This window comes from Pipra filicauda, unplaced genomic scaffold (genome assembly GCF_003945595.2).
Source record: "Pipra filicauda isolate LSUMZ 115617 unplaced genomic scaffold, ASM394559v2 scaffold88_size2543281_pilon, whole genome shotgun sequence".
Classification (NCBI taxonomy): Eukaryota; Metazoa; Chordata; class Aves; order Passeriformes; family Pipridae; genus Pipra; species Pipra filicauda.
Window position 1 is genome coordinate 1,003,391 of NW_024105075.1, and position 12,634 is coordinate 1,016,024.

Below are 12,634 nucleotides of genomic sequence, written 5' to 3' on the forward strand. Positions count from 1 at the left end.
CACACTTTTTAATTGTGAAGGCACATTCTAGGCCACCTCATTCACCTGAAGAGCACTGATAAGTGTGGCTTTCCTGCAGGAATGTGAGACACCTTGTGTCTGAACTGCGGGAGAGATCCAGACAAAATTGGAGTTGTAATGCAGGGCATAATGTGTTCTGTATTTTAAAGTTTGATCAAAACTGTTAACACCGCGTATATTCCAGGTGGGTGTAATTGGCTGGGCCTCTGGTGGTCTAGTGGTTAGAGTGTCTGACTCTCACCGTTGCGACCCGGGTTCGATTCCCGGCCCCCTGGGCAGGTGGAGCTCGTCAGCCGTGGAAGGCAATCCACCTAAGAGAAGGTCACTCTAAACAAACCTACATCCTGGGGACCTCACTGCCACTGTCCAAGCTTTGCTCGGCCCCGGCAGATGAACCTCAGGACTAAAGGGTGGGCTCAGTTCAGCGCACGCTGTGTCTCACCTAAAAATCCACTGCGCAGGCTGGAAGGGTTAATGACCTTTCCCAAATCTTCGCTCGCGAAGACTGGCCATTATTATTTATTATTTAATTGGCTGAGCTGTTTCCCAGCTGCTTCCTTTTCCACCTCATACGCTCAAAAATAGCGTGGGTCTGTCTAACTTCTAACTTTCTAAACTTATCTAAAGATGAGGCTCCACAAAGATCTCATTGCAACCTTTTTGAGTACTTAAAGGAAGCTTACCAAAAAGATGGAGAACAAATTTTTACATGGGCACATACTGATAAGACAAAGGGGAATGGTTTTAAACTAAAAGAGTGGAGATTTAGATTAGATGTTAGGAGGACATTCTTTACGGTGAAGGTTGTGAGGAACTGGAACAGGTTGCCTAGAGAAGTTGTGGATACCCCCATCCCTGGAAGTGTTCAAGGCTGGGCTGCATGGGGCTATGAGCAGCCTGGTCTAGTGAAAGGTGTCCCTGTTCATGGCAGAGGGGCGGGAACTAGATGATTTTTAAGGTCCCTTCCAACCCACAATATTCTATGATTCTGTGAATCTGGATTACTATGTTTTCTTTGACCGTGCTCAAATTTCTGCTTGCCTCCTGCAAGCAGATCGATCTGTCAATGATATACCATTATTATGCTTAACTGAAGTCTGTGGGAACTTGATCCCAAAGTTGGAGAAGTTGTTTCGTTAGCTACAACACTAGAATATTTACCTGATGTAATTTTTTTCTCTGAGTTTAAAGAAGTGAATGTTAAGGATTCGGGAGATAGATAAATGAGGAAAATTAACACTCTTGCTGATTTTTGTTTCGTTTTGTTTCATTTTTAGTTTAAGATTTTTTTTTAGCCAGTCAAGTTCTTTTTGGGAATACTTGCCAATGTATCTTACAGGGAGGACTATGAGTACTTACCTACCTGCTATAGTTCTGTTTTCCCTAAAGTATTTCATACTAGTCCTTTTTTTGTCATTACAATCTGTGTTTAAAGTATTGTTTGTCTTTTTCAAATATAAGGGGATGGTACTAGCACATACCATTTCCTGTCAGTTGTTATCATTCTGCCAGTTCTACATCTGCCAAACCCTGTGGTAGCTGGCAATAGTTAATTAATGAGATCTCTGATCAGAAACATTGAAACTCATGTTATCTTGTCATTTGCAGTTGTTCCATATAAAAACTGTAAAAATATTATGACATTTAGTCTCTTCTCTGTTATGTTGCTGCAGGGTCTTTAATTTAAGAGTTCCTGATGACAAAAAAGAGATTCTCTTTTAAATACAGTTGCATCTTACAAAAGGTCGTTTTTATTTTTCTTGCATGTTCCCTTTATGTCATGTTCCTTGTAGTACTCCAGTTACTTCCTTGGCTTTTTAATTTATATTTTATTTTATTATTTTTACTTTAGGGAGACTGCAATTTGCACCAGGCAAAAAACTTTGACTTACTGAATACGGGCAAAAGAGTTTTATAGAAAAGTTCTTAATTTTCAGTGTCTTTTCTTTTTAGCTTCATAACTTATAAAAACATATCATTTTAAAATAAGACTGTTTCTGCCTGTGATAGCAAAAAATTTTTTATGCTAATTTGTGACTACACTGCGTGTATGTATGTACACGAAAATATACATATAACATTCTGGTAAGCACATAGACGCAATGAAGGATGTTATCATAAAAATTATGTTTTGTTGAGTTGGTATTGTTTCTATGAAGATAAAAAGTAATCTTATCTCTTGGAAGGTATTTAAAAGTGCAAAGATGGATCTTTGGTTAGATTTCAACAACAATTGGGTTTTGTTTTTTTTCTTATAGCCTTCTTCTTCTTGAATCTCTCTTAACAATTCAGTTCTTTGGAAGAAATAAGATCTCCATTTGGATTTTCTGTTTAAGCAGGACAGCTGGGAAATTGTAGAAGGACTCCGGGGAGCAATGAATTGTACCCAGGAGCCACAGAAGCAGGAGGGCTGCTTGCTGAAAAAGAGAAAATGGCCTTTGAAAGGCTGGCACAAGGTAGGAAAGAAATGTGTATCTGAAAGCTTGATGCCACCTGAGTGGGACTTACTTGGTGTGGTTTTGTGGCAAAAAGGTTACTTAAAAGCAGAGAAAGTGTTCTCCAAAGACAGGGAAGGGGAGGTGTGTTTGTGGTGTTTTTCTGTTTAGGTTTTTTGTGTGTGTTTTGTTTGTTTTTAATTTTCTACATTTCTGGTTACAGAGATACTTCTTTTTGGACAGAGGAATTTTGAAGTATTCTAAATGCCAAGCTGATGTAAGTGATCTGAAACCCCTTAAGGCCTTTATAAAGTATACAACAATATTTTATTGGAAGTAGCAATTGTTCCCTGTTGTTGCTAATGAGAAATAGAGTTTCAAGCATTCTAAACAGTAAGCTGAGAGGGGAGGAAATTATGGTTTCCGCAGGTAGTATTTATCATAGAATCAGCTGAGTTGGAAGGGACCTCCGAGATCAAGTCCAATCCTTAATCCACTACCACCGTGGTTACTAGACCATGGCACTAAGTGCCACATCCAGTCTCATCTTAAAAACCTCCAGGGATGGAGAATCCACCACTTCCCTGGGCAGCCCATTCCTGATTAGCCTTTCTGTAAAGAATTTCTTCCTAATATCAAACCTAAACCTCCCCTGGCACAGCTTAAGACCATACTCTCTTGTCTTGCTGATAGTTGCCTGGGAGAAGAGACCAACCCCCACCTGGCCACAACCTCCTTTCAGGGAGTTGTAGAGAGTGATGAGGTCTCCCCTGAACCTCCTCTTCTCCAGACTGAACAGCACCAGCTCCCTCAGCCTCTCCTCACAGGACTTGTGCTTGAGTCCCTTCACCAGCCTCATCGCTCTTCTCTGGACCTGCTCCAGCTCCTCAGTATCCTTCCTGAACTGAGAGGCCCAGAACTGGACACAGTACTCCAGGTGTGGCCTCACCAGTGCTGAGTACAGGGGAAGAATCACTTCCTTGGACCTGCTGGCCACACTGTTCCTGATACAGGCCAGGATGCCATTGGCCTTCTTGGCCACCTGGGCACACTGCTGGCTCCTGTTCAGCTTCCTGTCAATCCAAACTCCCAGGTCCCTCTCTGTCTGGCTGCTCTCCAGCCACTCTGTTCCCAGCCTGTAGTGCTGCATAGGGTTGTTGTGGCCAAAGTGCAGGACACTCCACTTGGCCTTGTTGAACTTCATCCCGCTGGAATCAGCCCAGCTCTCCAGTCTGTCCAGGTCCCTCTGCAGAGCCCTCCTGCCTTCCAGCTGACTGACACTCCCCCCGACCTTGGCATCATCTGCAAATTTGCTGATGGTGAACTCAATCCCCTCATCTAAATCATCAATAAAGATATTAAACAGGACTGGGCCCAACACTGGTCCCTGGGGGACACCACTAGTGACCGGCCACCAACTGGATGCAGCACCGTTCTCCACCACTCTCTGGGCCCGGCCCTCCAGCCAGTTCCTAACCCAGCACAGAGTGTCCCTGTCCAAGCCATGGGCTGCCAGCTTTTCCAGAATGCTGTGGGAGATGGTGTCAAAGGCTTTGCTGAAGTCCAGGTAGACACATCCACAGTCTTCCCCTCATCCACCAGGCGGGTCATCTGATCATAAAAGGAGATCAGGTTGGTCAGACAGGACCTTCCTAAACCTGTGCTGGCTGGGTCTTATCCCTTGTCCATCCTGTAGGTGCTGTGTGATTGCACTGAGGATGATCTGCTCCATAACCTTGCCAGGCACTGAGGTCAGGCTGATGGGCCTGTAGTTTCCCCGGTCCTCCTTCTGGCCCTTTTTGTGGATTGGCATGACATTTGCCAACTTCCAATCATCTGGGACCTCCCCAGTGAGCCAGGACTGTTGGTAGATGATGGACAGCGGCTTGACGAGCTCCTCTGCCAGCTCCCTCATCACCCTTGGGTGGATCCCATCTGGCTCCCACAGACTTTGAGGATTCAAGTGGCTCAGCAGGTTGCTAACTGTTTCCTCCTGGATTACGGAGGGGCTATTCAGATTCTTATCTCTTTCTACAAGCTCCAGAAGCCAGCTGTCCTCAGGACAACCTGTCTTACTGTTGAAAACTGAGGTAAAGAAGGTGTTAAATACCTCAACCTTTTTGTCATCTTTGATAACTATATTCCCGCCCATGTCCAGTAAAGAATGGAGGTTTTCCTTTTGCTTTATCCTGGAGTGATTGTATTTTTACTTTTTTGCAGATAGAGAGAGGAAAACTTCATGGCTGTATTGATGTTGGACTTTCTGTCATGTCTGTAAAGAAATCAACAAAATGTATAGATTTGGATACAGAAGAGCAGATATACCATCTGAAGGTGGGTCTTCAAGATTGTTATAACCTTGTTCCCAAATTAATAACAATAGCTGTGTATGATGAAGCCCTTTTGGTGCTTTTTTTGATAGCAAGAGGTCTGTTAGTTACACTAATAACTTGGTAGTCTCAGTGGATTAGTTTACACTTGTAACTTGAGAGGCATTATTATTCTGTTTCGGAGTCCAGAATCAGTAACACTGTTCTGAACAGAAACCTTGAAGATGCTTCATGTTTAGCAGCACTCTTTTCACCTAGCACTTTTTTCACTTGTTGCACGAGTGCTTTTATTTTCAGTAGTTATATCTTTGTCTTATCTATAGGAAGTGTTTTCCATGGTCAAGTATGGGGATTTATCTATCCTTGTGGAATAAATAGTTTTAAAATACATCACCAAAATCAAGTTTCTGTTTTCTTTGACCTAACTTTAACAATGGCAATTAAAAAATGACAAATTTAATGTGTGGGGTTTTATTTACATTGTAGGGGTCTTTATGTATAAATTTCTAATTATTGTGTTCTGCATTGGAACTCATAACTACTAACTGTAGTTTCTCTTTTTCCTGACTTTATCCTGTGATTTTCTGTCATTCTTAAGCTCATACAGTATGCATTTTTAATAGGACCGCCCTTAGAAAAACTCTTCTGATAGTTTGCTAATAAAGGCCAACCAGGCTACTTGTCCAAGGAACACAAAATACCTTAGCATCTCTGTAAGTGATTTTTGAATGTGAATGTTATAAAACCTGAAATTTTGTGTAGGTGAAATCTCAGGAGCTGTTTGATGAATGGGTAGCAAAACTTCGTCATCACAGAATGTACCGTCAGAATGAAATCTCCATGTTTCCTCATGACACCAATAATATTTTCTTCCCTGTGTCTACTACTACGGATTCTGTCCCTGGTTTCTGTGATTCTGCTTCAGGTAGAAAGGTAATAGTTATTATTTATAAATAATGAACTTTCATGGTGAATTAAATTAGTCTGATTTGTGTTTATTAAATAAAGAGCATAATGGAAGTTTGTGGTGGCATTTAAGTTATGTTCTAAAATGTCAAGAGAAAAATTAAATTATTTATTGATTTACTCCTAAACAGTTTTCTTTATGATACTGTTAAATTTTATAATAATGTTTCATTGTTTTAATCCAGTAAATTATATTTTCATTTTATATTCTTATATATATTACAGGCAAATGTATTTTATATTGACTTTCAAGACTGTATATTGAGTTAGAATCCTCATAATTTTTGAGACATATGTCAGTATTTGTATGATATGTGCTGGTGAATATTAGTCTAGGTCACAGAAGAGCACTCAGGTATTTTTTTCCCTTTAGCATTTTGCCATATATCCTTTAGCTAATAAACCCTCTGCCCTTTTACATTAATGAAGCTGGCTACTTAACTAGGAATTATACAAGAATCTGTCACCTGGGGCCACTACTTATATTTGAATTTATATTTTATATATTTAATATATTTAAATTTATGTTTAAATACCCACCCACCACGCTGTGGGTGGGCATGGGATCTGAATGGGTCCAGCTGACAGTGTACTTATCTTTTGGTAGAGTCTGTGACTGATAGTTTCACAAATGACTTGACAAATGTTTAGTCCAACACCATAAATGACATTTTTGATGCAGCTTCATGGAAGAGTGTGTGTGTTCTGTGTGTGGACACAATCTCTGTGCCTTCAGCTGTCTGTACATTAACTGGCTGACTTTCACCCAAAGAAGCTCTTCTGCTCCAATGTAGAACCACTGGTGTCTTTTGTGACTCACATCTATACTGTTTTACTTACTACAACTGAAATGGTGCTCTGTTTCTGTCAGCTCCAGAGTGTCTCCTGAGTACCAACCAACTCCTGGTTATCCTGCTGTCTAAGGTTTTGTTTTCCCTGGGATAATTGCTGTATGATCTGAATGGGCTTGTTCCTCAGCACCTGTAGTTCATCACTTTATCCTGTAACTGAGTTTGAGTTTTAGCAAACACGAACATGTGCCTGAACAGCTTTTTGCTCAGGGTTGAGAGGGAGGGGATCTATGTGAGCAGGCAGCTGAAAGAACAATAACTCACCCTGCAGTAACAAGGCCGTTCTCGTTCTGCGAAGAGTTGTTTGCACGTACTTTGTGGTGCCAGCAGCTCTGTGGCTCTGACAGCCTGCTCTTCTGAGGCTGTGTCTGCAGGGAAATGGCAAATCTCCTGTGTCCATTTAGTTATTTTCTCCCAAAAGACAGCAGGGATAGAAGTGGGGAAGAATATCAAGGGCAGAAGTGGAACATTTGCAAAGTCCATGATATATTTATGCCGGTGTTCTCAAAGAAGAAAAAAAAAAGAAAAAAACCCAGAATCCATGTGACCAGCATATCTAAAATCTATGCTTACTGCAAGGAAACTAACCATTTCTTCTTTGGCATGAAAGACTTAATTCAGACTATTAATCCAGATTTTCACTGCAAAGAAGCCCTACTTATTTTCATGTGAAAAATAGAAGGGGATAGTTCTTAAGCTGCAGTTAATCACCTTAGCTCTGCTGAAGCTAAATGGAACTCTGCCAATTTACACCAGCCTTAGCTGGATGTTAGTTGATATCAATCCAGCAGTAAGATTATTTTGAGAAAAATATAACATGTGAACTTCGAGTTGTATTTTATTTGCTTTTAGAAACACCTGATCGGTTTTCACATTTTTTTTTATTGTGTGTATCTACATACGTCTATGTGGAATGCTTGTATTCTAAAGCTTAGTCATGCTAATCCAAAGCAAAACTATGTGAACTGGAGCTACACAAACTCTTGCCTGTTTGTGTATTGGTGTTTGGCAATGCCTATTTCCTTCTTTCCTCCTGCTCATGTCCCTTATGTTTATGAGTTCTGGAGAAGTTGGTTATGTGAGATAGATTTCTGAAGAGATAAATATGGAATTTGTTCACAAAATGCCAATACAATTCCTCATCTTTAAATTTAGTTTACTTGTGCTTTTAAAGGTGCTGAGATTATTATTTGGGTATACATATATATATGTGACTAAAGCTCATACAGCTTTATGTAGGAATAAAACAGTCAAACTGCATAGATTAATTTTAAAATAAGTGTGCTTATTGGTGCTTACTGCTATTACATACTGACACAGTACTGAATGATGTCACATGGATAGTGCATTTTATTTTATTCTGCAACTCATGTTGGAGGTTATATTGTAAATTTAAAAAGACCATCTAAGAAGACTGCAACAGACTGAGATGTAGATGATGTTTCTTAGGAAGAGATTTAAAAACTAGTACTACCAGAGCTTTGATATAAGATGAGCAGGAGGTAACAAAGTTTGTAAATAGTATGCTTCAGAGAAGAGCCAAACAATTTAGTCAGCTTTTCTTATAACCAGTAAACTGGTTGTGTAATGGCACTTAAGGTGAAACATTTTAAAACTGATTTTAAACAAGATGTTGACAAAGCATGTAATTTGTGCCACTTCCTGATGTAGGTATTATTGAAAATGAAAGGTTTAGTAGGGTGTACAAATAATTAAGCATTTGAATGGCTATTATTTGTAGTTACATTACAGAAGAAAACAGCATTATAGGCCACCATCAACTGGTAGTAGTACTGGGCAGAAATTTCTTCACATTGGAAACTATTTAATTGTACTGCTCAGTTAGCTCTTACACAGAATTTCCAGCATCATCTGACACACCTGATAGTGGACACTGCTGAAATTGAGCTAAGTTTGAAGATGTGTACAGAGACATTGTAAAAGGGTAGTATTTACCCAGATGAGGTGTGTGATCATACCTGTATTAAGGCCTGTTGAGCCAAATGCGTGCTGAAGTCATACAACTCTGAGTAAAATTTTGAAATAATATCTAGTGCATCTTGCTTTTACCCTGAAAAATAGCTTTAACAAACCCGTGCATGGTACATTTAAGTTACTTCTGGGGCTTCTTTGGGGACCATGTAGGAGGAACAGAATGTCCAAATTTGATCCTGCTCAGATATGGTACTTTAATTGTATTAAGTTGACCTAATTTATGCAGAATCTTACCCTTCCTCAAAATTTAGTTTTCAGCAAATTTTATGGTTCCTTTAGTATTTCTACTGCTTGTAGGCAGCAATTATGTTAGATAACCTGCCATTATGCTCAGTGACTGTATACCTAGTCTACATCATACACTTTTTTCCCTTCATGTAATTGATGTCTTTGGCTGTGATCATGGAACTCGACTGTTGATTGTCAAAATTTGTGTATATAACATTAAAATAATGTTTGTTAATAATTCGCTTGTTTTTGTTTTTTTTTTTGAACAGACAGGCAGCTTGACCAAACAGAATTCAATGTCAGCTGGAGGTAACTTGTCATTTTCCTTTTCAAGTAATGAGTCCAGGATTTCCTCTTGGCTACAGTCTTCTGAAGAGATGGAAAAATGCTCAAGAGGTAATGATATTTGAAGGAAAGTGAAAGTAGCCTAGTATTTCCCCTAGTTTTTCTTAACAACAAAAGTATTATACCGTAAGTCATCATTACTGTTAGTTTTCTCTCAAACTGGAGGGAGGAAAGAGGTGGTCACTGATTAGTGGCTACTCAGTTGTTTGCAAAAGGACTAGTAATTTTGGATGTGGATGTATCAGTTGTGGACACCTCTTCAAGAAACCTACATATTTCAATACATTTTCTTTTATACAGGAGAATCACGTTCAGCCGTAAGATTTGAACTTCCTTAGGCTGGGTATTCAAAAAAGGGAAGCATCAAAATCTAATAATTTAAAAATCATTAATTCTTTGTACTTCAAAGTCACCTTCTGCTTTCATTCTTTCCTAAGAGCAAGAAGATCTTTCTCATGCTGTTAGTGTCTGTGTGATATTTATTTGTTATATTTCTGCCTACACGGAACTTCATCTCAAATATAGAAGAGCCTCACCTCTAGCTCTGAATGTACTTGAAGACTGTGTCATTGTTACCCTCACCGTGAGGAGCTTTGACAAGTCCCAAATTGCAGTAATTATCACATTATTCTCATTTTTCTGCAACCAACTGGGAAAAAATATCATGATCATTACACATACTATATAGATGCATTTCACTATTTTGAATTTAAACCTGAAGATAGTACACGATCTTTTTATCCAGCAGTCTAATACTGTGCTTTTACTCAGTGAATAACTTATGCTAGGTACAATCAAAATAGGACTAACCTACAAAGAAAAAAAATTGTCAGTGTGTCTGTTACTTTAGGGCAACTGAAAATATTCTTTTGTTCTAAACAGACCTCTCCAACTGTCACACATATTTACTGGAAATGAACCAGCTGTTACAGAGCATGGATGTTCTTCACAGGACGTATTCAGCGCCTGCTATAAATGCTATGCAGGTTTGTTGTTTAGAAACAAAAGCAAAAAGCATATTCCCTTACAATTCAAAAAACCAACCCTTATCCTAAAGAATCAAGTTATTTCTTCCTTAGCTCTGTTAGATATATGGCAATCTGTATTGTTTTTTGTCCTGTGTGTTGTTAAAAGGTTGGACCTTTTGAAAGCCCAAAGAAGGAAAAGAGAACACACAGGAGGTGGCGATCCAGAGTTGTTGGGAAAGAAGCTAAAGGAACGTTACAGGTAACTTCAGTCCTTCCAGGGGCTCATCTTCCTCCAAACCTTATTGATCACTTCTTGGCATGACCTGTTTAGGAAATACGAATCCTTTCCAAGTAGTGTCCTGTGCTAGCTCATTTTAAGTGGTAATATACCTGACAAAACACAAATATGTTGTCCTTGATATCTGCAATAGGATCTGTCCTGTTACCTTCAGGAGACTGGCCATGTTTTTTTTACCCATGTTTTCAGTCTGTCTCCAATATGGGGGGCTGTGCTGGTGGGTTTTTTTAATCAGTACAGATTTTTAAAATTCTCTAGATAGTTTTGTACACATTTGCATCCAGAGGCCATGTGATTAGATACTTACAGGTGGGGGGAATAATATAGCATATGTTACAACTCTCAGTGGACTTGGTTTTTTGAGTTTTGCCATTTATCCCATTATGGTATATTGGGCAAAGCTGTAGCTCTGGTTTCATTTGCCAGGTGTCATCCATTCCAAGCTTACTGGTAATTGACAGTAATTATTTCATTTTTTTGTCTCCAACATGTAACCCAGGTGGGTACAATAAAACAAAATTTTCTTTACAGTTTATAAAAATATCAAAAATTACCATCCTCCTTACAGGTGCCTTCAGTATTTTCTGCCCCTATGAGACTGCATGCTTCCAATCCAAACTTATCTACAATAGATTTTGTAGAGGAGAAAAATTACTCTGATGGCTCTGAAACATCATCAGAATTTACAAAAATGCAAGAGGACTTATTTCAAGTTGCACATAAAGGTAAATGAAATTGTCTTCAATATATGGTTTTATATCATCACAATTTAAATAACAGTGTGACTTCTGAGAACGCTTCCTGTTTAATGTTTAGAAAATGCAGAAAACACCCTTTAATTTCCTTTAGGAATTGCAAATGTTGAACTTGTGGGTCACTTAAAAAAGGTGGCTTAATCATCATTTTTGATTTATTTTTTTTAATTAGTAGAGGACAGCCCTTTGTTTTATGTGCTAAAACCCTAGCTGTTTGTTCATGTTTGTTTTTTTTTTTTTAGCCAAGAATTAAAATACCTAAAATCAATTGCTAGAAACACAACAGAAGATTATACTCTTTTTGTGTTAGAAACACAACAGAAGATTATACTCTGTGTTTGCACGCATATGTGTTCATATGAGCACATATATGTTTCTATATTCGGTGTGCTTCACTGTATTTCAGAGTCAACATTTGTTGATGATGCAAGGGTTGCTATGGTAGTAACCTATTTTTAGTGAATAAGAAGAGTAAAATCATGCAAAGCAGCCAGAAGGGGGGAGCTTGACTAGAAATATTTCTTCCCTCAAAATCATTTTTCATTAGCAGTGCTTTGCTCCATCACCCTTGCACCAGAAGCATTTTTATTATTTAAGTGATCTTGATGAAGAAGGCACTTAAGCATTTATAGCTGAAAGGCTTTTGGAAGTATTGGCTTTGTCCCCTTTGGCACACGGTAATGGTTGATGTTATCAATAAGCACTCTCTGCTTGTTTTCCCCTCTGGTGCAGATATGTCTTGATTCTGTTATGCAAGGAATGTATCTAAGTAGTAAACTTGATAAAGTCAATTATTGTCAAAACTGATGTATGTTTTCCAAAAAAAGAAAAGAGATGGGGGTGGGGTGCAGTTGGAGAAGTTGCTGTTAAGCAGAGCAAAGAAACCACCTATTCAAGATCATCTTACCAGAAATGTCCATGTTGGAAATTTTGGTTGTATTGATCCACGCATTAGAAGGGACAATTAACTTGGTACTATTTACTGCAGTATCAATTTACTAAGAGGACAAAGAATTTTTTTCCAAAGTTACTTTATAGCACACCCCTTCCAAAAATAGTAGCGAAGAAACCATTTGCTTCAGCTTTTTGATACAAATTAAATAAAATGTAACATTGTTTAGTATGTAATGATACTTGAAAATTAAAGTTAGTATACAACATATTAAATGGTATTTAAGGTCACTGAAGATTCTGGTCATGTTATCTATGTATGAAAGCCTAACAGAATAGATCATAGTGGATATATCTCCCTCCCCACCGCTTGTGATACTGTTAAAGATTTCTTTGGATAGTATGAGAATTAGCTTTGGTAATGGTTTGCAGTGTTGGAACATACTTTAATTTTTAGAAGACTAAATTGGGTTACATAACTTATTAACGAAGTAGTGATGATTCAGGTTAACTCAGAGTGGATGATTAGAAGAGAGGAGTATCAGGGATTT

General features: G+C 38.6%; 1 protein-coding gene across 2 annotated transcripts in view; it reads left to right on the top strand.

The window, feature by feature from the left end:
* Nucleotides 1-12,634, top strand: part of OSBPL3 (oxysterol binding protein like 3) — a 93,654-nt gene that overhangs the window by 48,356 nt on the left and 32,664 nt on the right. For both annotated transcript variants that reach the window (XM_027738439.2, XM_039390942.1), the window contains exons 3-10: nucleotides 2,361-2,477; nucleotides 2,680-2,733; nucleotides 4,677-4,790; nucleotides 5,549-5,719; nucleotides 9,096-9,222; nucleotides 10,054-10,157; nucleotides 10,306-10,398; nucleotides 11,006-11,162. In XM_027738439.2, coding sequence (XP_027594240.1) covers nucleotides 2,361-2,477; nucleotides 2,680-2,733; nucleotides 4,677-4,790; nucleotides 5,549-5,719; nucleotides 9,096-9,222; nucleotides 10,054-10,157; nucleotides 10,306-10,398; nucleotides 11,006-11,162 — 937 coding nt within the window. The remainder of the gene's footprint in view (nucleotides 1-2,360; nucleotides 2,478-2,679; nucleotides 2,734-4,676; nucleotides 4,791-5,548; nucleotides 5,720-9,095; nucleotides 9,223-10,053; nucleotides 10,158-10,305; nucleotides 10,399-11,005; nucleotides 11,163-12,634) is intronic.